At 40.8% G+C, this 26,021-nt stretch overlaps 1 protein-coding gene and 1 pseudogene across 3 annotated transcripts in view; both read right to left on the bottom strand.

Moving 5' to 3' along the window:
• Positions 1-320: 320 nt before the first annotated feature.
• LOC309974581 (WD repeat and SOCS box-containing protein 1-like) lies at positions 321-1,516 on the bottom strand (annotated as a pseudogene). The gene has a single exon. The product of its transcript is annotated as a WD repeat and SOCS box-containing protein 1-like (transcript).
• Positions 1,517-12,407: 10,891 nt separating this feature from the next.
• The window catches only part of LMO7 (LIM domain 7), a 96,910-nt gene continuing 83,296 nt past the window's right edge, over positions 12,408-26,021 (bottom strand). For both annotated transcript variants that reach the window (XM_082859714.1, XM_082859713.1), the window contains 7 exons: positions 25,324-25,389; positions 23,180-23,232; positions 20,844-21,057; positions 17,727-18,005; positions 15,711-15,819; positions 14,497-14,599; positions 12,408-13,133 (listed from right to left, as the gene is read on the bottom strand). In XM_082859714.1, coding sequence (XP_082715840.1) covers positions 13,111-13,133; positions 14,497-14,599; positions 15,711-15,819; positions 17,727-18,005; positions 20,844-21,057; positions 23,180-23,232; positions 25,324-25,389 — 847 coding nt within the window. In that variant the 3' untranslated portion in view covers positions 12,408-13,110. The remainder of the gene's footprint in view (positions 13,134-14,496; positions 14,600-15,710; positions 15,820-17,726; positions 18,006-20,843; positions 21,058-23,179; positions 23,233-25,323; positions 25,390-26,021) is intronic.

The following is a 26,021-nucleotide window of genomic DNA, read 5'->3' as shown; positions in this document are numbered from 1 at the left end:
CTCTACTGAAGCAATGTATACATATTGGAACTAAAAATTAGAAAAGCAAAAGGGTCCATTCAACACACAGCAGCTTATATCGAAATATATACATGTATGTATATGTTCTCACAGTTACATTTTAGAAAAATATTTACATTTGATATGTTCAGAAATACTTCTCCTAAGGTCTATAAATAATATTTTAAAAGCTCAACTGATGAAAATGCAATACAAGAATGTATCAAATTAAATAAATCTCCTAAACCTTGAAGTCAGTAAAGCTTGAGGTTTGTGTAAAGTGTGTTGTCAGTCCCTAATACTAGGGAAGACAGCATCCTCTAAACACGGTAGGAGAGGAACTCTAAAACTTTGGAAGGAATCGGCAGCTCCTGGACTTCTCGGGTGGGCATCACTCTTCGGATTGATATGCGACATGAATGTTGAAGACTAGGGACTTGCCTTGGAGTGGCCCCAAAATACACACTTCCATCATGTGCCCCAGCAGCTAAAACACTGCCATCAGTAGAAAAGGCACAGCAAAGACCATTGCTCAAAGGTGTAACTTGTACTGGATAATCCTCATCAATTCTCCAGAACCTCACCATTTTATCATCAGCAAGGCTTGCAGCATGCAGTCCATCATGACTAAACGAGACAGATCATATCCATCGGTCATTTGCTCCTCCAGCAAATATTGGAGTGGGTGGGGAAAACAGGTGCCCACATTCCACCAGAATGTCTCCAGTGTGTGGATCCCCGATATAAACTCGAGTATCGTAAGAGGCCATAGCCAGTAATGCTCCATCAGGAGAAAAGTCACAAGCTACAACATCATGGTGATGTCCTTCTAGTTTCCGTATCATGGTATATTTATCCACATTCCAAAGGAAAACTGCCTTACTGGCTCCCACTGAACACAGCATAGAAGAGTCAGGAGAGAATGCACAGCTGTACACCCAGTTCTGATGGCCCCTCAATACTTTCATCATGTTTCCGTCATCTTTCAGGTCCCACACTCTCAGAGTTTTTTCTCTTGAAGCTGACACCAGGATCAAGCTCCCATCTGGAGCAAAAGTTAAATCTCTGACCACTTCAGTATGACCTACCAAGTTAAGGAGGAGTTTTTCTGTATATACATCCCATATTTTGATACACCCATTGGTTAACCCTGTGGCAAGGAGTAGCTGATCTTTTCCAAATCTGAATCGATGCCATTCTATGTTTACACAGCGACTCTGTTTTTCTGGAACTGAAGATCCAAAAGCAAGACTCCAGACTATATCGCCACCGTCTATAATATGTTCACGAGGCTTATTTTTTTGACCACCATCACTGTTTTGTCCTGACAATCTTAAACTGCTTGAACTGGTGATATTCTTGGTGCCATGCAAGAGAAAGTTCTTAAGGCAAAAGCAGCAGTCCAATTTTCACGACCACATTTCTTGTCAAAAGGAGCTGCAGGAGCTAAGAGTTCACCTGTAGTACGTGATCTCACGATCTCTTACTCGTTGACCATCGGGGGAAAGCTGGCCATCTATGGGGCACCGTCTGATTCCGGGGGCGCGATGCGGCGTGACGCGGGCTGGGTCCCTCCCGGTCCCGGGGACGGAGGGGAGGGGCGGGGCGGTCGCGGCGTTTTCTGCCGACCGCCCCGGGAAAGCTCCGGGAGGCCTAGGACCAAACTACGGAGTCAAACACAGACTATGGATGCTGTTCCCTTCCTCGCGCCTACGGACCAAGACGCTTCCCTCCACACAACCGACTGCAGACGAGACACTGGAGCAAGATCTTGTTTTTAAAGAGTAGAAAAGTGGTTGCCCAGGGCTGTGGGTGGAGGAAATAGGGAGATGTTGGTAAAAGGGTATAAATTTTCAATTATAAGATGAGTAAGGTCTGAGGATCTAATGTATAGTATAGTGACTATAGTTGATAACACTGTATTGTATAGTTGAGATTTGCTAAGAGAGTAGAACTTAAATGTTCTCACCAAATAAAAAGGATAACTGTGTGAGGTGATGGAGGTGTTAATTGACTCCATGGGGGAAATCCTTTCACAATGTACATGTGTATCAAATCAGCCCGTTGTATACTTTAAATATCTGGCAATTTTATGCGTCAATTATACCTCAATAAAGCTGAAAAAAAAATCCTGTTTTTTATAAAATGAACCACATTTGCTAATTTCTGACTACAATTTGAGACTAAAACTTGCAATAAATGATGCAGTAAAAATAATATAGTAATATTATAGAGACTCTGTAACTATATTCTGGAATCTCTTTTTTATTCCAAAATAGTCATTCCATCAATGGGTAAATGTACCCAGTTTTACCATAAATTGTTTTTAAATTTATTTATTTTTATTTATTTATTTTTGGCTGCATTGTGTCTTCGTTACTGCACGCGGGCTTTCTCTAGTTGCGGCGAGTAGGGACTACTCTTTGTTGCGGTGCACCGGGTCTAGGCACTCGGGCTTCAGTAGCTGTGGCTCGTGGGCTCTAGAGCGCAGGCTCAGTAGTTGTGGCGTACGGGCTTAGTTGCTCCACGGCACGTGGGATCTTCCCAGACCAGGGCTCGAACCCGTGTCCCCTGCATTGGCAGGCAGATTCTTAACCACTGTGCCACCAGGGAAGTCCCTTGTTTTTAATAAAGAAGTAACTTACTGTTGAGTATCAGTCTCCTAAAACATTTTAATGGCTCATAAATAGTTCTTTTTGTATTTCATCATTGAAACAATTTAGCAAATACCATAAGCTGAGATACGATGGAGACACCTGTATTATGGAGCAAACGTCTCACACCGAATTATTTGTTCTCATTCGTGTTTCTTTTCTACTTCGGTGATGTCTTCTGTGCCTCTTCCAGCAATATTTGCTGACAAAGGAATATACTTGTGTCAGTTTCCATGTTATTTCCAGTATTTTATTTCAGCCATTTTAACCTCAGTAAGAAGAGCAAGGGGATTTGCCGTCATATGCATCTGCTATTATGTAAGCTCAAAAGATGCTTGTAAACATTTATTACTGTATGTAGTATGTCAAGGAGAGATTAAATCTTACTTGACTTTAAGCATCACTGGAAAAATTGTAGATGTTCTTCTTCGTGTTCCTCATGTTTCTAAAAATCTTGCTTGCAAAGTGATGACATAAATAAATTGTAATATATCACAACATGCCAAATGAAAAAACCATTGCGGGGTGGGGTGCTCATTCAGCCCTCAGGGCATCTACGTACTACACTATGCGTTCTGCACTACACGTGACTAACACAGCCATAACGACAAGCGTGCCTGTGCCAACCCTTCTATGAAATACCAGAAATGCTTAAAATGTTTCTTTTCAAATATAAAAACACATACAAATAAATTTTCTAATATGTTCTTCATACAGCACAATGGATCATCTTGCCCATCATTGTAGAGACTGCTCCCAAAGAAATGAGGCAAAACGGGCAACGCAGAGGTCACTGGAACCACCACTATCCCACTGAAAATTAAGCCTACTGAGTCGACAAATGTCATTTTATTACACCTTTTAGTGATGAGCACACATTTATAAATATTATTTGAGAAAAAACTTTAACATTTTTAGTCAGAATCATCCTAACGATCTCTTTTTAAATAGTGGCAAAAGGGGAGAATGCTAACTCCTGGTTTTAGTTGGTAAATATCAAAGTGACTGTGGTATGCCAAATAATGTTCCCATCCTAATCCCTGGAAGCTGTATGTTTCCTTATGTGAAAGAGGGACTTTGCAGATTTGATTCAGGATCTAGGGGCAGAGAGGACCTTTGGCTGACAGAGCAGACCTGTTGACCCAAAGAGATGACCTGCCTGAGATGAAGGGATGAGGGCTGAAGCTGAACGCTGGGTGACCTGTGCTGCATGGTCCTTCAAGCCATGGATCAGGTGGGAAAGTTGACACCCCAGTGGATGCCATCGTGAAGGGCTAACCAAGTAGAAAGACCAGACAGCATGCTAGGTGCTGCAGTGATCACTGGCATAGCAATGAGGTGCATAGAACAAGGTGCTTCCACAGGTCCACCACGGGGCCATGACTCTGTCACCATGTAAACCAAGCCAAGGTCACATAACAACTGTGGGGCAAAAGAGGGGTTAGGGAATATCCTGATTTGATTGGACTTAAATCTGAAAAAGCTGGAGAGAAGAAATGGGCAAGATTAGATTTGAGTTTTCTTGCCTTCAGGTGGAATGGGGTTCTAAGTATATATTAATTTTGACTATAAAATTGTTTGTAAATAATTTTAATTATAAAAATGTTAATTTTCATAGCTGAATTCATAGTTATTTTATAGTATGAAAATACCACACTTGTACCGTGTCCCTAATACACCTGGCACACAATAAATACTCAATAAAGACTTGTTAAGGTGAACTCAGGTCATGGGAGAGGCTTTCTTGGCTTCTCTCTGCACTTCCATTGGCCTCCTCTTCAGCTGTGAGCTATATTCCTGACCCTAGAACTTAAATGTATTCAGAAAGAAGGCAACATGGATATCCTAAACCTCATTATACATCCGAACTTGAAACTGACACAAAGTCAGTATTTTATGACTAAGGGCTCCCAGGAAGCTAGTCTGATTTGGAGGTAGAAATGGATTTAAGGACACAGAGGACCTGCAAGCTTGACCCAGGAGCTCTCTTGGCCATCTGTGATGGATGTTTTCCTGCTGCCGTAGAACAGGTTGAAAGGGCAAATGAGCTTCTGACAAATGTAAGAACAACTCTCTATTTAGCCTGAAATGGCAACAGGCAGACCAACGCTTCCCATGCAGGTCTGTGACAATGAATTCATTACAGATCTAATAAAGCGCTTTAGCTATCAAAAATACAAAAAAAAAAAAAATTTAAGTAACAGCAAGTAGCACACAAAAATATGTAAGTTAAAAGCCTGGATGTAACCTAGAAAGCACTGCTCCATCCTTTTCCTGATTCTAATAGGTCTCTCCTATGGAATTTTCAATAAGTCCTATTTTTCCCAATCTAATTTTAACAGCAAGGAGTTTTGATAATCTTTCACAGGATTGTGTTATAAAACTGGTGTTGAAAAATACTCTCCATGATGAGCTTTGAGGATCTTTACAGTGTAAGCATTAAAGAGCTTCACACAGAATCGTCAAACAGAATCATCAAGAAAATTACTGGGTCACCTAAATGTATTAAACGATCTCATGGGATTACAGTACCTAAAACCCACAATCTTAAGTTTCAAATTTAATCATAAGAAGATGAGCATTGAACCCACCATTCCCTTTTATGAATTTTTACAGAAAAAACCTGAGAAAGTATGAGACTATTTTTCACACTTTATATTCATAAAGTAGTCACAAGTATTTACAAATTATCCAGGTTACCAATTTTTCACCTCATCACCACCATGATCTCTTCATGATTGCTTGAACAGAACAAATTTTCTCAAGTACTCTCTCACATGATCCTTGGTGGGTACGACAGAGGAAACATTCTTGTCCTCTCCCCTGTGCTCTCTATATTGTTCCTGAAGAAACTCGCGGACTTACAAGGTTCTAATTTTGAAAGACAGGGTCTCACATCATATTGATACAAGTATGCAATTTTTAAGAGAATTCATAAAGGCTAACTACGGTACATGTTGGGGTTAACCCCCAACATTTACTCCACCAAACTCCCATCAGTCAGCATCACCAGGTGATTCTCACTTAAGGGGGCCCCCTGGTTCAAAACTGGGCAAATAACCCAAGGCTGGCCTATGAGAAGACAGAAGTTTGGCCAATGGCTTCTGGAAAAGGTCCCTTATACGCTGAAGAGCAATGAGGGCTCAGCATCTCTTCCAGTGAATATGAAAAAAGAAGCATGGAGCCTGTCTGCCATCTTGCAACCGTGGTAATAAGCAGCCTTAGGAGCAGCCAGCGTTGTGATGGCCAAACAGCCCGAGATGAATGATAGGGGTGTTTGATGACATTATTAAACTGCTGGATGAACTGACCTTCTCGACTTTCTCTCAGGTGAGGAAATAAACTTATATCTAAATCAATTTGAGCTTGCAAATGAACCAACTCTAATGGATGTCATTTCTTTCTAGTTAAACCCAAACCCCTATTTCCAGCTACCTTCACCTACTTCTTCTCTATGTATGTCAACCCTGTAGTACTGTGGCGTGTCCAAAACAGAACTCATTTCCTTTTTCAACAATATCAGTCTCTACACTACCCAGGCTTGGGGTCCTACAGTTATTCTTTTGCTTCTCTTTAGGTCGTGTCATGTCTTTGAGTCGTGATCTCTCATCCATTGACTTATTCCTCTTTGCGGTCTCACCACCCTACGTCAGATCTTCACCACTCCATGGAGACATGATCCCACATAGTGTAACTAGGGATCTCCTCATTCCTCTGCGAAAGAGGCCCAAGTGTGTATGCTTTTGATCGAATACAACGTAAGGGAGGCACCTCTGGGGATTTGATCCCAACTCAGAAATGGTATTTTGTTCCTTCTGCATGCTCTATCTGCTAAGATTATATCTGCTCTTAAAGATGTAGTTCAAATATCAACTTGGCTGTGAAGTTGCTTCACAACTGAGTAAATGTAAATGTAAATGTCTCATGGATTCTCACACACTGGATTTCTCTCATAGCCCTGGTCTTTACTACCAGGCACTAGAATCCTTTGGGTATGTGCCTTTCCCCTCCATGAGAATAAGGATTGCTTTGTATTCATCAAATATTCCCTCCATGTTTTATGACATTAATCTGAAAATTGCTTTTTTCCTGTCCTGTACACATGGATTTTAAACACATACTAGGGTTTTTAAATGCCACTTTTTAACGTCTTTATTGGAGTATAATTGCTTCACAATATTGCATTAGTTTCTGCTGTATAACAAAGTGATTCAGCTATATGTATACATATATCCCCATATCTCCTCCCTCTTGCATCTCCCTCCCACCCTCCCTATCCCACCCCTCTAGGTGGTCACAAATCACCAAGCTGATCTCCCCATGTTACGCGGCTGCTTCCCACTAGCTGTCTATTTTACATTTGGTAGTGTATCTATGTCCATGCCACTCTCTCACTTCGTCCCAGCTTACCCTTCCCCCTCCCTGTGTCCTCAAGTCCATTCTCTACATCTGCATCTTTATTCCTGTCCTGCTCCTAGGTTCACTAGAACCGCTTTTTTTTTAGATTCCATATATATGTGTTAGCAGACGGTATTTGTTTTTCTCTTTCTGACTTACTTCACTCTGTATGACAGACTCTAGGTCCATCCACCTCACTACAAACAGTTCAAATTCTTTTTATGCCACTTTTACTGGTATAAACTGGGACTTGCATTAGCATACCTTAACACCTCTTCCAGATTGCAAGGATTGATGTTAGAGCAGTAAATAAAATGAGTAAACTCCCAGCCCTGGCATATACACTATTAGAGATGTCTCTCAACTAACAATCAGGCAGTAGTTTTTATTCCAGGCCTATTCCTTGAAACCCAGCTAGTTTCTTTCTTTCTTTCTTTCTTTCTTTCTTTCTTTCTTTCTTTCTTTTTTTTTTTTTTTTGCTACTTCTCACACCGTGATAGAAATGAAAATTAAGTATTGAATAAAATGCCTAGATTACATTCTTGAATAGAACAAATTTAATTTTCATGCTACTTTCCTTTCTGAATCTAGCACTGCAGAGGCTCCGGGTTTTAATGACTACAGGGGATAAAAGCATCCTCTTCCCTCCTCTACCAGTCATGCCTACCCATAGAATAAAAACTTTTGATTTCTCAAAAATATTGAAGAAATCATCCCTTCCTTCTACTCCTCTCACTCACTCACTCCTCCCCACTACCTCTTTGGGACAGACTGGATGTTAGAATTAGCCACTCACAAATGGCCTGGCCCCTCAATCCTTCCTTGGCCTTGTCTTATGAAACTGCCTGTCCACAGGCCATGTGCCGTCTTCTCCCCCCATGTCATTCTCCCACAAACACAGAGGACAGAGAGCTCTTCTCTTGGCTACTCAATTGCTAAGCTCAATTCAAGTAGGAGGAAGCAGGAAGTGTGCCAGCAGAAATGACGGTGGTATTTTTTGATCCCTGCCTCTTGTAAAGATTCCCAATGGACCCAGCACTCTGATTATTCCTCCCCATACACACACAGATAATTCTCATGTGTAAACAAAACAAATGAAAGGCTAGAGAATACACATGTACCTACTGCCTCTTTAAGTCAAGATTATAAAGGGTAACTTTAAAGAATATTTACGAAATTTTAAAACGTAGAACTTTCTTATGTCTTAATATGGCATCTAGGACTTCCCTGGTGGCACAGTGGTTAAGAATCTGCCTGCCAATGCAGGGGACACGGGTTCGAGCCCTGGTCCAGGAAGATCCCATGTGCTGCGGAGCAACTAAGCCCATGCGCCCCAGCTACTGAACCTGCGCTCCAGAGCCCGCGAGCCACAACTACTGAGCCGGCGTGCCACAACTACTGAAGCCCAAGTACCTAGAGCCCGTGCTCCGCAACGAGAAGCCACCACAATGAGAAACACGCACACCACAAAGAAGAGTAGCCCCCGCTCACCATAACTAGAGAAAGCCTGTGCGCAGCAATGAAGACCCAATGCAGCCAAAAATTAATTAATTAAAAAAATATATGGGGCAGTTTCTGACTTGGCCTCTCCCTGCTTCCCACAAAGCATACATGGAGACATTGAAAGTGATGAAAAGCCTCAACACTGAGATCTACCACTGGCAATGCTAGACTCCGGGGGTGGGAGGGTACAGAATTTCAGTCAACTACCATGAAACTCAACTGTGAATCATAATTTAAGGACCAAAGCTTGTCTGTAGCTTGAAGTAAGGCAGAGCGACCAAGTCCGGGGCCTCAGCCAAGAGACCCAAAGTTTGCGTCTCAGAACACGGCAGAACAGAACCCAGCTGGCTGTCTCTGCCTCTGGAAGCAGCCAGTGCACTCTAACCCCAGAATCTCTGTTTCCAGGACATTCTGAGAGTCCCCCAAAACTACAGGGCAAGTGGTGAAGGGGAAGCAGCACACGTGTCAAGGGAACTCACTCACAGCACACTGGGAAGTGCAGCTCTGATTCCTAATATATCATGGGCGCGGGGCGGGTGGTATGGACAGAACGTGGCCTGGAGATGGCTTTCCAAGCTCTCCCTCAGTTCATCTCACTGGGTAAATAGACAACACATCAGGACATTCAGAGGTTGCTAGGCACTGGAAATTGGGCTGGGTGCTGTGTACGTGAAAGACCGCCCAACTGAACATCTGAGGTGGTCAATCCACCAACACCAAAAGGTACATGATCTCCAGTCATCGACTGGGTTCTCATCTTACTGCATCACTGGGTAGCCTTTGACACAGCAGGTCCCTTCCGCCTTGAAATATGCTGTTGACTTGATTCCCAGAACACCAGTGTGTGGGTTCTTCTCCTGCCTCTGCCTCTCTGATCTCCAATGCTGGAGGACCCCAGGAATTGGTCCTTCTGAGATATTCTTTGCTCTAATTACAGTCAGAATCCAGGTGATATCCTCTTGATTCTCAGCTTAAATTCCATCCATATACTGATGACCCTACACTTACGTCCCCAGCCTGGACTTCTGCCTTGAACTCCAGATTTGCACAGCCAGCTGCCCACTCGACACTGTCATTTAGTTTATCTAATACTGTTCAGACCTCACCATGTTTAAAATCCAAACCCTGATCTCCCTGCCCCACCAACCCCAACTGGGCTCCACCTACCACCTTATCCATTTTAGAAAGTGGTGGTTCCATGTTCAGCTCCTTAAGACAACACTTGAGACTTGGACTGTTCCCTTCCTCTTATGCTACATCCAACCCATCACCAAATTCTGTCACTTCATCTTCGAGATACATATGCACACTGCGTAATCTGTCACCTCCTTCCTCATCACCTCCCCTGCTCCTGCCCTGGTGAAGAGAACATCTTTCACCTGGACACTTTCAATAGATTACGAACTCGCCTCCCTGCTTTTACCTTTACTCTTCTGCAACCTATTGTTTATGTGGTGGTCTGCAGTCATTTTAAAACATAAGTCAGTTCATTTCACTCCTCAGCTCAACCCTCCAATGTCTCTGTCCTGCTCAGCAGACCTGCGTCTTCCTGCCCACACCTCCTTGCTCACATCACTCTTACTTGATCCGTCCTAACCACATGGTCGCTTTCTGAGCACACCCAATATTCTCCTGCCTCAGGACACTTGAACTTGCTATTCTCTATATCCGGAATGCATTCCCCTCAGATATCTGTAAGGTCTGCTCCCTCAATCCTTCAGGCTTTGGCTCAAATATCAGAGAGGATGTCTCTACAACCCATATAAAAAGGCACCACGGAACTTTCACTTCCAACACTCATGGAGCCTCCTCGCCCCGCTCATTTGTGCTTCAACACCCTTATCTCCACACGCATGTTACATTTTATTGCGTTTATCACTGTCTCCCCCAACTGGAAATCTAAGCCCAGTAAGGGACAAGACTTTGTATTTCTTCATTGCACTATCTACAGTGCCTAAAACTATGCCTGGCGCATACCGCTTGAATAAAGAATGTTGAATGACTGAATCTTTCCTTGTTCCTAAATGAAGTTACAAATTCTCATGGGCACATACAAAGGTGCTATAACACCGGTGTCTCAGAAGAAAATCTCTGAAAGCTGTCCTAACAACTTGTACTAACAAAATTATTATCACTTAACAAGATAATATGAGAGATGAGGAAAAAAGTCATAAGAATGTACAGAGAAGAAGAAAAACAGTATACAAGGTTAAGATGAAAAGACACAGGATTTAGATGAAAAGGAGTACTGATCAGTAAAGATGTTGGATGAGAAAACTAAAACTGGGAGGTAAGAAATAAAGCTTGTACTAGAGATAGGAACAAGCAGAATTAACAAGACAGAAATTGAAGCAGTGGTTTATTTATTGATTTATTCAGCTACTGCATACTGAGGTCTACTATATGTCAGGCAGAGAACAAGGCAACGGAAATTCCTGTGTGGTGCTAGTGGGAGTCTAAGTTGGTAGCAGCTTTCTGGAAACCACTGTGGCAATATGCATCGTGACAGCCTTAAGATGCATAACCTCTGAGCCAATAATCTCATGTCTATGAAAATAATACAAAGAAATAGATATGATCATGGAGAGTCCATCACAGACTTTATACTAGAAATATATGCATACATATAGTATATATAACCATGTTATATATATCACAGGGAGCTCAGCTCGGTGCTCTGTGGTGACCTAGATGGGGGGGGGAGGGGGGAGGGAGGTCCAAGAGGGAGGGTATACAGGTATACATATGGCTGACTCACTTCATTGTACAGCAGAAACTAACACAACACTGTAAAGCAATTTTACTCCAATAAAAGATAAAAATTATGGGGAAAAAATAAAAGTAACTTATATCACTTTAAAGAAAATAAAATCTATTTGTTTAAAAAAAGTGTTAAATATTAGAAACAACTGAGATGCACGCAGTAGAGGAACTATCAGGTAAGTATTAACAGCACCAAACAATGGAGCGTAATGCAACCATTAATAAAAATATATAGAAATGGTTTTAAGAACATGGAAAAATTCACAAGCCAATGTTAACTAGGAACACAGGATAAATAACTGTGTACGGATTGAGCTTAAACACAGAGCTCTTGTCTTTGAAGTTTGGAATTGAGAATTATATTCCTTACGCTTTTGGTACTTGATAAATTTTCATCAAAAAGCACACATTACTCTAATAATCAGAAATAAAGAATACTAAACAAAAATAAAAACTGGAACTAAATTTTTTATGTTCTCCCACATTACAGCTTCTTATATATTTCTAACCTATCCCAGTACAGTTCTCATATCCTAGAATTAACCGCTCCAGTTTCCTTATTATAAAGGATTCAAGCAAGCTTATATTTTTGCTCAAAACATGCTAAAGTCTTGCGTTCTTGCACTCTCACTCCAGATTTCTAAAACATTATAGATTTTTTTATCCTATAGATTTTCTAAACTTATCACTGAGGAAGTAAAAGAGTATGTAAAGATTCTATGCATATCATCCAGCAATTCACCATTCACTTCACCTCTCACCATAAAAACGTATTGCATTCAAAAACAACTTTCCATCAAAAATAAAGTTTCTTGTTAAAATTTTTCCGGAAAAATGATATCAAGATTGCAGTCATAGTTTCATAGGTATATACACATGTCAAAACCTGTCACTGTACAGTTTAAATATGTGCATTTTATTGTATGTCAATTTATTCCTCAGTAAATATGCTAAATAAAACATAGTATCAAGAAAAGCCACACACTGAAACATAATTAAAAGGCTTGGAAGGTAGACAAACACAGACACACACAGAAGAAAAAGAACCACTCTTTAAATGCATCAGCAAGTTTATTTACAAATGCAGTTGAACAGAAAGGCTCACTAGTTTCTGGAGAAAACTTCTGGCATACAAACCATGATGATTTTCCATGAATGAAAAGAAGCAATTTCTACTGGGAATTGCTTAGTGACAATTCTGGTGAAGAAAATAGAGCTCCCCTCATCAAGCAAATAAAATGTCATATAAGCTAAAAAAAATTTTAATAATATTACATAAATGAAAAGAAGGATACAGAAAGCAAATTTGGGGGTGGATTTTAGTGAAATTTTCCGTATTGTTCTGCATTAATTTAGAATACATTATAATAAACAGAGCAAATGCAATTACATATTTATATTAACTATTTCAAATAATGTTTCCAAAACTTAAAAAAAAAAAAACAATAAAATAACCCTCCTCAAAATACCATTAGAAAGTCAAACTAGATCATTATCAGCATCAAAAAAATATTTCGAAGTTCTTATTTTTCCCCTGTGCTTTTATAATGCTGAATTCAAAAAGGAAATACTGCACTTTTCCCCACACATAATTACCTTCTTATAAATAAACAACAAAAATACAGGTTCTACCAAGACTATAATGCTCTGATGTAATCTAAAGAGGCCAGAAAAAGTATTATTCTTTTTAAAAAAGAGAGCAAAAGGACATACAACGTGTATTTATAGATCTATACCAGCAGCAACCACCTCTTCTTCTATCTGCAACAGTGCTTTCGTGTGGAGGCTTACATCACATGGCGGTTGGCCGTCCAGCTGATCAGGCAAGGAGAGAAGAAAGAAAAGCGCTTAGATTCAGAAACACTCGAATATCGCCACCTGGGATACATAGCAGGAATCGTTCAGAGAATGACCCCATGAGGTAGAAAGAGTTACCCTGTTACTCACTTAGGATAAAGCTGGGCAAATCACACCTCTGGGTTCTACAAGTCTTTCTTTGCAAAAAAAAAAATGGAGTAAAAATTAACTGCTGATATAGAAACAAGTTACACTCAACTCTCTATTATTTGTACTGGAGGAGAGAAAAGGCATGGGCAATTTTTCCATGATGATTCCCAAAATCAATTATATTTGGCTTTGGAATTTTGACTAAAGAGAGAAAAGCTCACACACATACACACACTCCCTCCCCATTCCATGCCCAGCCTTGACACTCTCCCACCTCAGTGCTGGCATCCAGGAAAGGTCTGGACCAACGGGGTGAGAAGGCTCAAAACACGGTGACAGATAAGAGAGAGTTGACTGGGCTGAAGCCATTTCCAAAGCACTCTTCACATAAAGGCCATATAAATACCTCAGAGCTCAAAAGCATATGGTTTGGCTGATACCACTTGTAACAAACACCCTTTCACAATAAGGAAGAAACACACGTTACCAGCATCAAGGCTCAAAATATAAAAAGGAGGAATGGTTGTCTTTATGTAGCTATAAACGATATGCAATCTACTTACGCTACCCTATGTTTATAACACACTTACAGGCAAAAACGGGCTTAGACACAGAATAGCATGTGAAGTTTTCGAAAAACGCAATTTTTCCAAAAATGACACTGAAACACTATGTCATCAGAATTAATGCTTAAATTATTGTATAATTTGATAGCATATGATTATAGAGTAACAAAGCATACGCTGACTATTCTTTATTACCTTTTTAAACCACAGTTTTTAAAGTTGGTCATATTCTAAATCACATAATCAGACCCCATTAGTAAATAATAGAAATCAGCTAAAATGATGAGAGTTTCTTAGCCAAGAAACTGATGAGAGTCTATACAGAAGATTCATTTTGACTGTTGGTCTTGGTTGGTTTTTATGCTTGAGTCATCAGAAGTTTCTCCAGACTCAGCAGACTGCACAGCACACCGTCCTGACTCCTGGCACGCATCCCTCTCTGGTTCCTTGGTCCCACACCCACCCTTGTGTGGCTGGAATCCTGAGCACTGACCCACTGACCCGCTCACCGGACCCTCTTTGCAGGGGATACTCTGAGATTCCTGAAGCCTGGAGCTCTGGGGCAGGGAGCTTGAAGGGGAGCTGGTGGTAGGTTCAGGGAAATGCATGGGAACCCGTGGTCTCCGTAAAAGACAAGAAATTTTCTCCCTGATTTGCTCTCTTACATTTGAATCTGAGATAGCAGTCGTTGCAATACAGTTGGTTGTTTCGGATTCTGACTTCGGCTCCTGAGGAAGAGCCTCCGAGGTCACGATCACAGGCCACACACTGGAAGACAAACAAAAAAAAAGCAAAAACAGGAAACGTCCACACTTAGCTCAAGAAAGCTTGGGGCACTCCCAGAAAAAAAAAAAAAAATTTGAGCAAAATGCAGCTTCTAAGCTCTTAGATACATTTCAGCAAAGGAAAAAAAAAAAAAAAGGCCCAAAGATAATTAGATGAAAAGGAAACCTGCCAGATGAGACATTAAAGAATTCATAAAGCCAATTTTAAGAGCCAAGATATCATTCTAAATATACCAAAAGAATAGAAATGATTCGTTGATTGGTTTAAAGAAATTGCATCTTCCTTTCTCCCAGCGGAATGGAGAGGATAAAGCACCACAGGAAGGAACGGGTGAAGGGCACCAAGACTGGGTGTCTGGCTCTCTGCCCTGGGGTGGGTCACCACAGGCATTCCCCCCAGCACCAATTCGGGGAGGTTCACTCACAGTGCTTTCCCTTCAAGGCTGGGTATTTTGGTTCCATGTGCTCAAACACTAATAATTTTGACTCATTCTGCTATGCCTAGGAACAACCCAAGCCAGAGATAGACAAGCTTAAACAAGCTGAGCTCTAAAGGACTCCAGGATCAACCACCGGAATCTCTCTCTCTGGCCCAACGCAAGTTCAAGAATCAAACAGATGTGTCTCTAAAGACATACTGCAAACTAAGGGAGTCATAGAGCCCTACTTCTTTCTTATGTGCAAGAGCCCCTTAGGTACAAGCAGACTGTGCAACTGTAAAAATACATTATTTTTCCTTTCATACTCTCCCTATTCAAAGCTAGGGTTTGGACACTGTTATAATTCATGTCCCCATGCTGTTAATAACCGTGGCAGCATGTCAGAGAAAGCATTTACGCACGGTGAATTTTACTTATAGAATCTTAGATTGGAAATAGGAAGTGCATAGTGCTTCCGGCTTTAAGTTTTGAAGCCAGGTTCAAGGTTTGAGAACCTAGTAGCAGTAGCAGGCCATTTGTGATTCAAAGTGCAGCACAGACCAACAGAGGCAGCACCTAGCTTGTTAGTGGCAGGTCCACACCCAGCGCTGCAAGAAGCCATGCTCTCTCCAAGCAAAGCAATGCGGGCCTGTAGGCTGTCTGGCTCAGTCTCACCTTAAAACAATGCAAATGATAACAAAGACCCAGGGACTCGATGATCATGGCGGCTCCTTTGCCCAGAATGTTATGACAATAGGAGCACATGCGCTTCCCACTGACCGACCTAGACGTAGAACGAGAATGGAAGGGTGGCTTTCATCCGAGTAGCTCAAAGCTCTTATCTAAAAATCACACTCTGGTATTAACGTGAATCATAGTTTACGAAACTCTTTATTTTATAAACCTGTGGCAGGAAAACGTTCACCAGCCAACCAAAGTATGCCTTGATTATACTGTACCTTGATGGACCTCCACGACGGCTCTGGAACCCTTGACACCTAGTCACACACATGAAGGATTTCTGTGTAATCAGTCCATGCTGCACTTCGCGGTGCTATCACCCTCAGACCACATCTGTACTCGGCAACAGTCCCCCCTCCTCTAATGCAGCCGACATCATCTTGCCAGGTAAACCCTCCAAGGCACAGCTCTAATCATGCCTTCTGCTCATCGAACACCGAAAGAGCAGCCCCGCTTCGGAGAGGTGTTGCAAGTCTATTCAACCTACCGCCTCAACCTTATTTTCTCAACCTCTTTCTCATTCACCCGATATTCTAGGTCAACAGAAGTATCAGTGCTTTCCTGACTGTACCTCTGGTTTACAGGGCTGCCTCTGCGGAGAATGACATGAAAACTGCCTGACAGCTACCATTTAGATAGGTAAGGCAGTTTCTACCTTGCTTTATTTACAAGGCTTATCTCTTCTCCCAGGCCGAAAGGTGAAGGCTACTTCTTATCTTTGCATCCCACTGGACTGGCACAGCACTTCAGTGACATTGGAAAGGGCAGAGCTGTTGAGTGCCTCACGTTAGAGCACCACGTGCTCTAGATAGAGACCTTTTCAGGGCAGAGAAGTCCACAGCCCCGTCTCCTTTCTGCTTTCCGAGGGCAGGGTTCTCAGTAAGGAAACAGGTACTCTCTCCTCTGGCTTCTCCCCGACTCTGCAGTCCCTATCTTCCCTCCAAATTTACCAAAAATCCTCATCTCTTCTTCTCTTAATTTAAGCTCCCTGATACACATTTTATAAATCCCGGCACAAGCAACATTTTTAGCTAGATAAAAATATCTTCTCCGAATGAAATCCTTTAGTTGATAGCTTAAAAAAAAATCCCAATATTAATCATTGTGTTTCTACTTTTCAGTATTTCAATAGTGATGAAAAGTAGCAGAGGCCAGTAGCACTCCCTTCAGGTCTCAACAGAAACACTGCTGTATGTGGCTTTGTGAAGCATCAGTGATCTGTGGAGAAGCTACACAGATATAGCACCCCAACACAGGCTGATAATCTGAGCTTTAACCCATACCAAAAGGCAAGTGTCAAGACCCACCATTATAACTCTCACACAGTTCCCGCAGCATATGACCTGCAGAATTCAGTTGATGTAGTCTGAGTAAGATGTTGGAAAACCAGATAAGAGACAAGCAATGGTCTTGGAAATCAAAAACCCAAAATGCCATATCTAACTTAAGGATTTTTTAAGCCAGCTTGTTCAAAGTTCCACAGACGATGGGTCTGGGTTATAATGCTTTCCTTTCATACTCAGTTCCTATAAAATGATTTTATATTACAGTCTCATCAAAACAGTCAAACATTTTACAATACTGCTTTTACTCATCAATTTGTCATGCATTCTTGAGCTACTGTATATTTTTATGATTCCAGAGTGAGAACTGTTCAGGTCCATCTGCATCTAAGACACTGACCACAGGTCCAAGTAAACGAGGCAGTGGCAGTGAAGTAAACATTTTAAAGGCCTCCAATGGCTTCATAAGACATCCCTAAATGCCCTTGGGTTGGCATGGAAAGATAGCAAGGAACTGATTTGGGAAAGGAACACTGAAACTGACACACTCAAAAAGCCTTGTTTTTCTTTTTTCATTGGAAAGCTTGGACAAGATTCTGGGAAATTTTTAATGAAAAACTACCCCTTGAGACGAAGGGAAGAAGAGGGAAAACCCAAAGGGCCTCACCTGTTGCGTGGCTGGGAGCCGGGCTGCGGAACCGCAGGGGAATGGCTGCGCAGTATGGGGGATGGGGTGGTGGTCTTCCCGGAACCCGCTGAGGGAGGGGGTACGCCGGAGGAGGGGTTCCGCATGTAGGCACGGTTCGAAGTGGACAGCAGCTGAGGTGGGGGGCGACTGAAGTCTTGGACAGAGGAAGTGGCATAGACTCCTGAAGGCTGGTTGAGCCAAGGGGGCTGTCGCCAAGAACTGGCTCTCGGGGAATCCAGGTTATCTAGAGATTCACCTCTGAAACACGGAAAGGGTTCATCCAAGTTATAGAACACATTCAACTAGAAATCCACTTAACACCATTACAGTCATTAAAATATCCATGTATTTTATAAGCAGGTATGAATCTAACAAGGCCAGTTACATATAAAATTACCTTTAACAGCTAAAGTTCCTTTTCATCAAAGGCATCATGATGTTTCACACTCAATTAACCTTCATTTATTTTTTTTTAATTTTTTAATTTTTATTGGAGTAGTGTTGCTTTACAATGTTGTGTTAGTTTCTACTGTACAGCAATGTGAATCAGCTATACGTATGCATATATCCCCTCTTTTTTGGATTTCCTTCCCATTTAGGTCACCACAGAGCAAGAGTTCCCTGTGCTGTACAGTAGGTTCCCATTAGTTATCTATTTTATACACAGTATCAATTGTGTTTATATGTCAGTCTCAGTCTCCCAATTCATTCCACATCCCCTTCCCCTTTGGTATCCATACGTTTGTTCTCTATGTCTGTGTCTCTATTTCTGCTTTGTAAATAAGATCGTTATGTACTTGACATTAATTCTGACCTACAAAGATTGACTCCAAATTATGAGGGTTTTTTCCTACCTGGTCAATTTTGTTGTTATGACTTTTAAAACTTTCTCTCTTATCCCAAGTTTGAAATATGTATTTTTTTCAGATTATAAAAGTATTATATCATCATGATGAGAAAGACCCAAGCAATCCAGCAGGGTATATACACTTTTACTTACAATTTACCTGCCCTAATCCCCAGAGGTAACCACTGTTGACGGTGTATCCTTCTAGACTCCTTCCTCACACATGCAAGTATATATTTACATACAAATACAAATTTACATATGTACGTATAACCATGTCTATATACATATGTTCATATGTTTAACATGCTTAAACAAATGGGATTATTCTACAACTCATATTCTTCATAACTTGCTTTATTCCATGTAATATACCTTTTCTTAGAACTATCTTCATGTCAGTTCAGGTGATAGAAGGTACTTTGGTGGCCCCCAGTGGATCATCTTGCTGGTATCCACATCCTTGTGTGGTCCCCTCCCACTGATTCTGGGCTTAGCCATGCGACATGTTGGTCAATGGGACATTAGCAGACATGAGACAAATGGAGGTTTGATAAGCACTTGCACATTAGGGCTTATACCTCTTGTAAGGTTTCCTCTTTAAATCCAGGTGCCAGGTTATGAGGCAACCCAAGCAGCTATGTGGGGAGGCCTATTTGGAGAACAGCAGCTCCCAACCAATAGCTCCAGCTGAGCTCTCAGTGGAGTATCAGAGGTCAGCAAGTTATAGCCCACTGCCAGGATACGAAAAATGCATGAGCTAAGGGTATTTTATCTTTTCAAACAGTCATTAAAAAAAACAACAAAAAATACATGACGCAGACTTGGGTGGCCTACCAAGCCTAAATTATTTACAATGTGGTCCTGCGTGCAAAACAAATTGCCAACCGCAGCTCTAAATGACTACAGCTGCCAAGTGCCCCAACCAATACGTGCAAAGACCTGCCCAGCCAACGCTCAGAATTTTGAGAGTAGTGAATTGTTATTTTAACCCACTCACTGTTGAGGTGGCATATTATAGAGTGATGTCTCTTTCACTCTTTAATAGTTGTATAGTATTCTACTTATCAGGGTGCCACTATTCATTTAATGAGCACCAAGTACACTCTTATTTGTACATATTCTAATTATTTCTCTTTTTTGCTACTGCCAATACTATCTTTGCATACCTATCCAAATATACCCAGAAGATAAAGTGTCAGAAACTCAAGTGCTCACGGGGTATACGCAAAAACTTTTGCTTAATAAACACTGAGAAAACTGCCCACCCGGTTGGGAACAAGAATTCCTGTTTCCTTATACAATTGTCAATACTAGATTTAATCAGTACTAGATTCAATCAATACTAGATTTAAGTTAATTTAATCAATACTAGATTTAATCAACCTTTTAACTCTACAAATCCCACCAGCGAGGCATACCACTGTTGTTTTAGGAGAAGTGTTGATCTGTCATATGCTTACTGACTTTGTTTCTTTTTCTATGAACTATCTGTTCACATCACTTGTCTATGTTTCTATAAAGTTGTCAGGGTTTATTTACTGATTTTCAAGCATTACTTTTACATTGAGGTAATTAGCCCTTGGTCTGTAATGTGTTGTCAGTAATTTTCCTTGGTTGGTCAGCTGTGGAAATACTAAATAGAAGTAGCTTCAGTATTCACTTACCCAAGATACATCTGTTTAGTTCATCCTCTCATCTCCAATTAATTTATATCTCTGTATTTTCCTTTAAGTTACAAAAATTAGGTGTCCACACTTTGTGAACACTACTTTGATGATTCCAATCTAACCACTGTCTCATTATAAACAGAGGTTTAATTTTTTTTTTTGGTTCAGCATCATTCACGGAAGCACTAAGAGCACATCAATTATTTAAGTACCTGAATCACACATCAGAGCTCCACAGGCAGCCTGGCAACCTATTAGCCGTGTGGTTTTGTCCGAGTGCACTGCTTGCTCTAGTCACAGCTTCTTCGTATGGAAAAGCAGAATTACTATCCCTGCCTCAAGATATTCTTTCCAGATTAAGTGAGATGATGTAGACAAAGCACCTGGCACGTGTCTGGCACTAATCAGTGCTCTGTGACAAGTGCCCAATGACATCTGCTCTCCTTCTCTTTCCCCCACTAAATCTTACATAAGAAAAGAAATGATGACATCTCTTCTGTCCAAAGCAGCCAGCACGTCTAGAAATTAAATATCTGCACCTCGGTACAGAAGGAGAAATAATTCCGAGATGTCTCTCACCTTCTCATAATCCCAGGCAGACAAATAGGCTCTTTATTGACACTGGAACTGCGCTGTCGGATCCAGCTGTTGTCATCATAAAGGGACGTTCTCTTCCTCATTTCTTGAAGGATTTGCTGTCTCTCCAACTCCGCTCCTGATGGGACTTGTTCCTTCTTGGAGCTTTTCTGCGATGAGCTACTGCTCCCAGTTCGGTCTAAATATCTATTGCTTCCTAAATTAAAAACATCAAAAGCTCTGGGATTAGCACATTAAAAAAAGGCATAGTGGATAAATCTCCAAATACAGTGGAGCAAAAAAAAAAAAAAAAAAAAAAGTGACATTGGGCACATATGCTCACATTATCAATTCTCAATGAGACTGCTGCCTCAGAACATAAAGGAACAGTCTCCTGTCCCTAGAAATTCCAATTCCACACCCAGAGGCATTCCAGAGGGCTGCCTAAAAAGGAGACAACCAGCCTTGATTTCAGCAGTATTACATTACAAACTGCTCATCTAGAAAGTTGCTCTTCCACTATCTCCTTCCTTCCTAAATTAAAATCAATCAAGCACCTGCTCACTGAATGCTTGCTGTGACAACTCTGCAAGGGAACAGGGCACTCTGTTCTTTCAAAAAACGTACACTCCCCCTGCGGAGAGAGCGAAGACAGAAACGCATGCATCTCCAGCTAACATGGCTCGAGTCTTCATGGTATAAGTCACAGAATAAGTCATGACCAAATCATAGGAATGAGAGCATATTCAATGGCCGAAATGGCTTTTGTGAAATTGAAAACTAGCCAAGTAATCCAAATGATAAGCAAGGAATGTTATCAGACTTGTATCTCCTGTAAAGGAACTGACAGAACTATAATTTGGATGAGTGACAATTAAGTCAGGTTTTATCCTGAAGGCGTTGTCTCCTTGGATTTGCTGATTAATCCCTGATATGGGTAAAACATCCCTAACTTTGATGTATCCTCCCCATCTCAATTTGGATTAGAAAATTTCATCTAAGGATTTATTTTCTTTTGCTCTCCAGATTCACTGTTATTGTCTTTCTTTCAAAATTCATTCTGCCTTAGTTTATCTTCCAGTAAGCAATGAACGAGGCCACCAAAGGTTTCTTATACACGCCTATGTTTACATTGGTGTATGCACACAGCTTGTCAATTTGGTCAGATTTGGAATAAAATGTTTTCTATTTTAAAGATGCCTTACTGGCATAGCCAAGTTTTTCAATAAGATATTTAATAACGTCTACCGTGTGCTATACAAGAGCTTACAGTTAGTAAAGGGGAGAAAACATACATAGAAAAATAGCCAGATTAATAACACTAGTCACAAATATTAACAAAACTATTTCTGAGAGTCACACTTGTTATTACTAACAGGTCCCGTGTTTACGTTCAAGAGAGAATATGATCACTGCAGGTTAAAAATGTTTCATGGCAGATTCAAGTACTTAAACATTAATTTTAATGGTGGCTTAGGGGCAAATTCAGGGGAGAAGAAACTGGAAATCCAAACAGGTGAGAGCAGAGGAACTAGATCAGAAAGCATCTGATAAGTTGGAAAATGAGAGAGAGAACAATTTGGTTATAGTTAAGGGCCCCTAATGGGGAAAACAGCAAAATACGCTGGAAAGTTAAACTAGGACCAGACGATGGAAGGTCCTCTGTGTTAAGGGGAAAGGGGTGATTACAAACCTATTAGAAACTGTAAATTCTACAAGCTTTAACCAGAGCTGCCATCAGACCATTGGGGCCTGTGGATGTTGTTTTGTTCACAGAGGGCTGTAAAGTTTTTTTCATGGCTCACAGGCCCAGCCGCTCCGCAGCATGTGGGATCTTCCCGGACCGAGGCACGAACCCGCGTCCCCTGCAACGGCAGGTGGACTCTCAACCACTGTGCCACCAGGGAAGCCCCATTTTGCATTTTTTGAATCTTGTCATTTAAATGTCCAATTTCAGGTTTATATGCAATTTTGGGTTTATATACAATTTCCCTGGTACTCTGCAGAAAACTTTTCTGTCCCAATTCTTTGGAGGCAAGATGAAATTCACTATACAAAATCATATCAGCATCACCTTGCAAAATTTCCACAGATTTCCTTAAATATTTATAATCATTTTAATCTTGCAGTACTCCCTCCATCATAAAATAAAGCCAAATTAAGCACAAGATAATTTTGTTCTTATACACAAATGGGAAGGGGTGCTAAAAATCTGTTGTATTTTAAATATGTAATCTTAATCAACCTGAAATACCTTGACCTTAAAAATACTGATCATAGGGTGTGATAGCATAACTAAGCAATTGCGCTGAAGAATTCTGAAAAAAATTCACATTTACCATTTTTATTTGTGGGGTAATCATCCAGTTCAGTAGTGGATCTGGATTTATTCCTAAAACACAGAACAGGTTACATACATCTCATTAAGAACATCCTTTTCATATTTATGAAGTAAGAACCCCCAAAAGATTACTTTTTAAAGCAGCTGATTTATTTCCCATGTCTGTTGAGAGCCATATGTATTTTCATATGAAGGCATTTTTCATGTTGCACAAACTAGCAGAAAACAAGACATCTCTAAAGAGAAAAGAGCTTGATGCTAGGAACAGAAGCATGTGAAAATCCTCTCCAAGTTGATGTCAGTTAAAGCCTATGATTTTCTGACCAGCCTGAATACTTTGACTCTCTTTTCTTCCAGACATCAATCTTACCAGGCTGTACAAAGCATCTGTCATCAGATCACCTAACATCAGACTGTCAGCACTTCCTTCATGCTGCCCGAGGGTCAGGAAGTCATTTGGGGGCATTAGGGTCCTACTCTGAAACAGCAACTCACCAAATGTTATCCTAGCATTCCAAAGAGGTACTGGAGCACACTGGCATAGGCAACTTCTGAAAAGGCCTAAACCTTGGGGCCATATACCAATCCATGCTCATCTCTTTCTCACTCTCCTAGGCACAATAACTTCAAATACTAGTAATAATAATGAATAATAATATATTATATAATAATAATATTCATACATAGGTATATGCAGACGTTTATAATATATCAATACAACATATAATTATGTGTAACACACACTATATCACAACTGTCAGCAACATCCATGAATGGTTTCATTTGTATTAAGGTAGAAGAAAATATTTTTAATGCATGATGTCTAGCTACGCTCCTTAATGCCTCTAGGGCATGCTTTATCACAACTACCTACGAGCGTTTCATACTTTCCAGGATTCCTTAAGTTTCCTTTCCCTAAAATCTACTTATTTTCTCAAGGTAATGAACCACATACATCAAGCTTATTTCTATATATATAAATAAATCATAGCTTTAAAAAAGAGAGATACACATTTTAATGATCTAGAGTTACCCAGAAACATTCACTATAAATAAGGTTATCCATCACTAGAATTTTTTGTCTAGCTTAATGTCAGCCCATTAGTACCTTTATGTATGTTGTTTTTCTTTTCCCTATCTACTCTGAGCCCTATTCAGTCATCCTGATTGCCTATAGAGATGAGTCCTTCCTTATTTCTAAGGTGAACTTCCTAAAGGAGAAATTTTAGCTGTGAAAACATAGATTAATGGTCATACACTGGATATATATATAGACAGACTTTTCAGAAGTCCTTAGTGATTTCAAGAGTGCAAAGCATTTTTTAAATTCTTTTAAAATATTAAATTTAATGTTTTAGGAAATATATAACTTTTCAGGTATCTGAAATCCTATCTTCATTCCCTGAAACTGACTAGTAGTTCTAATCAAACTAAGAGGAAGGCTACAATTCTCATTTCAGATGTCCGCATGGAACTTTTGATAAGCTTATGCCATTGCTTATAACTTCTTTAAAATAAAGCTTCAGGTAGATCGCAAAAATGAACACAATTATTCTGTGTCCATTACCCTTGCACTGTGGCTCCTCCCACAAAGAGAGAGGGTTTTTCTCCTCTCCGTGAACTTGCGCTGGCCTTGTGACTTTAGATAACAGAATGTGGCAGAAGCAGTGGTGCACCAGGTCAGACCTTAGACTGCAAGGTGCCTCGCACGCTTTCTCTCTTTAATTCTCTCTCTTTTCTCTGTCCAGCCACCACGTACAGAAGACTGCACTGGCTTGCTGGATGTTGAAAGACACATGGCTTAGTTGTTCTCACTGTCCCTGCTGACGGCCAGTCAACTCCCAAAAGCAGAATTGCTTAGTAAACTGGTGGTAGATGCACTAGGGACCCAATCAATTAAAAGAACCACCAGTTGAGTTTAGTCTAAAGTGCTGACCCACGAAATCGTAAGTCAAGTCACTAAGTTTAGGGGCAGTTGGTTACACGGCAAAAGCCAGTTGATACAAACATCAACCAGCAGGATATCTTTGTACCCACAAAAGAGCAGGCGCTAAAGCATTCCTACGAAACATCTAGGCAAGACCTCAAATATTCTTCAGAGGCCAATTACTCCAACCAAATTACAATTAAAGTTCTACACACCTGTCACTAGGAAGCAAACCTGAAGATTCTTCTTCTCTCTTTGGTATGTCATAGGAATCAACCGGCCTAAAAGATGGAAAAAGAGTTTATGCTCAAAGTATTAGACTTCAATGCCTGCCCAGAGTTTAAGAAATGGATATCCAAGTAATGTTATTCCAGCCTCTTTATGAGAATGGTCTCTGAGTTGAAAACTAAACATACAGAAGTATTTCAACCCATCCCTACAGAAAACAGACCTACTACCGCCAACAGACATTTGCAATTCATTCACTCCACAAACATACACTGAGTGCCTGCTATGTTCTGGTACTATTCCAGGGCTGGGCTACCGAAGCAAACAAAACAAACTTACTGGCCTCATAATACATTTTAGTGGGATGGGGCAGGTTAACAGACAAGCAAATAAATGCATAATGTAAAGCAGGCGAGTGCACACTAGAGAGAAAGGGTGGGGGGAAGAGACGTGTTTCTGATGAGGTATTCTGCAAAGTCTGAGAAGGTGACATTGGAGCAGAGACTTAAAGAAAATGAGTAAGCCACACAAACACGTGAGGGAAGTCTTCTCCAGGTACAGGGACTAGAAAATGCAAAAGTCCCGGGGCAGAGTCAGTCGGACATTTTCATGGAAGGAAAAGGAGGCCAGTGTGACTGTAAGCGTCCAAGTGAGGGGAAGAGTGGTTGGAAGCCAGGTGGACAAG

The sequence above is a fragment of the Leucopleurus acutus genome, assembly GCF_964270905.1.
Source record: "Leucopleurus acutus genome assembly, chromosome: 18".
Classification (NCBI taxonomy): domain Eukaryota; kingdom Metazoa; phylum Chordata; class Mammalia; order Artiodactyla; family Delphinidae; genus Leucopleurus; species Leucopleurus acutus.
This window is presented reverse-complemented; position numbering and strand designations above follow the sequence as displayed.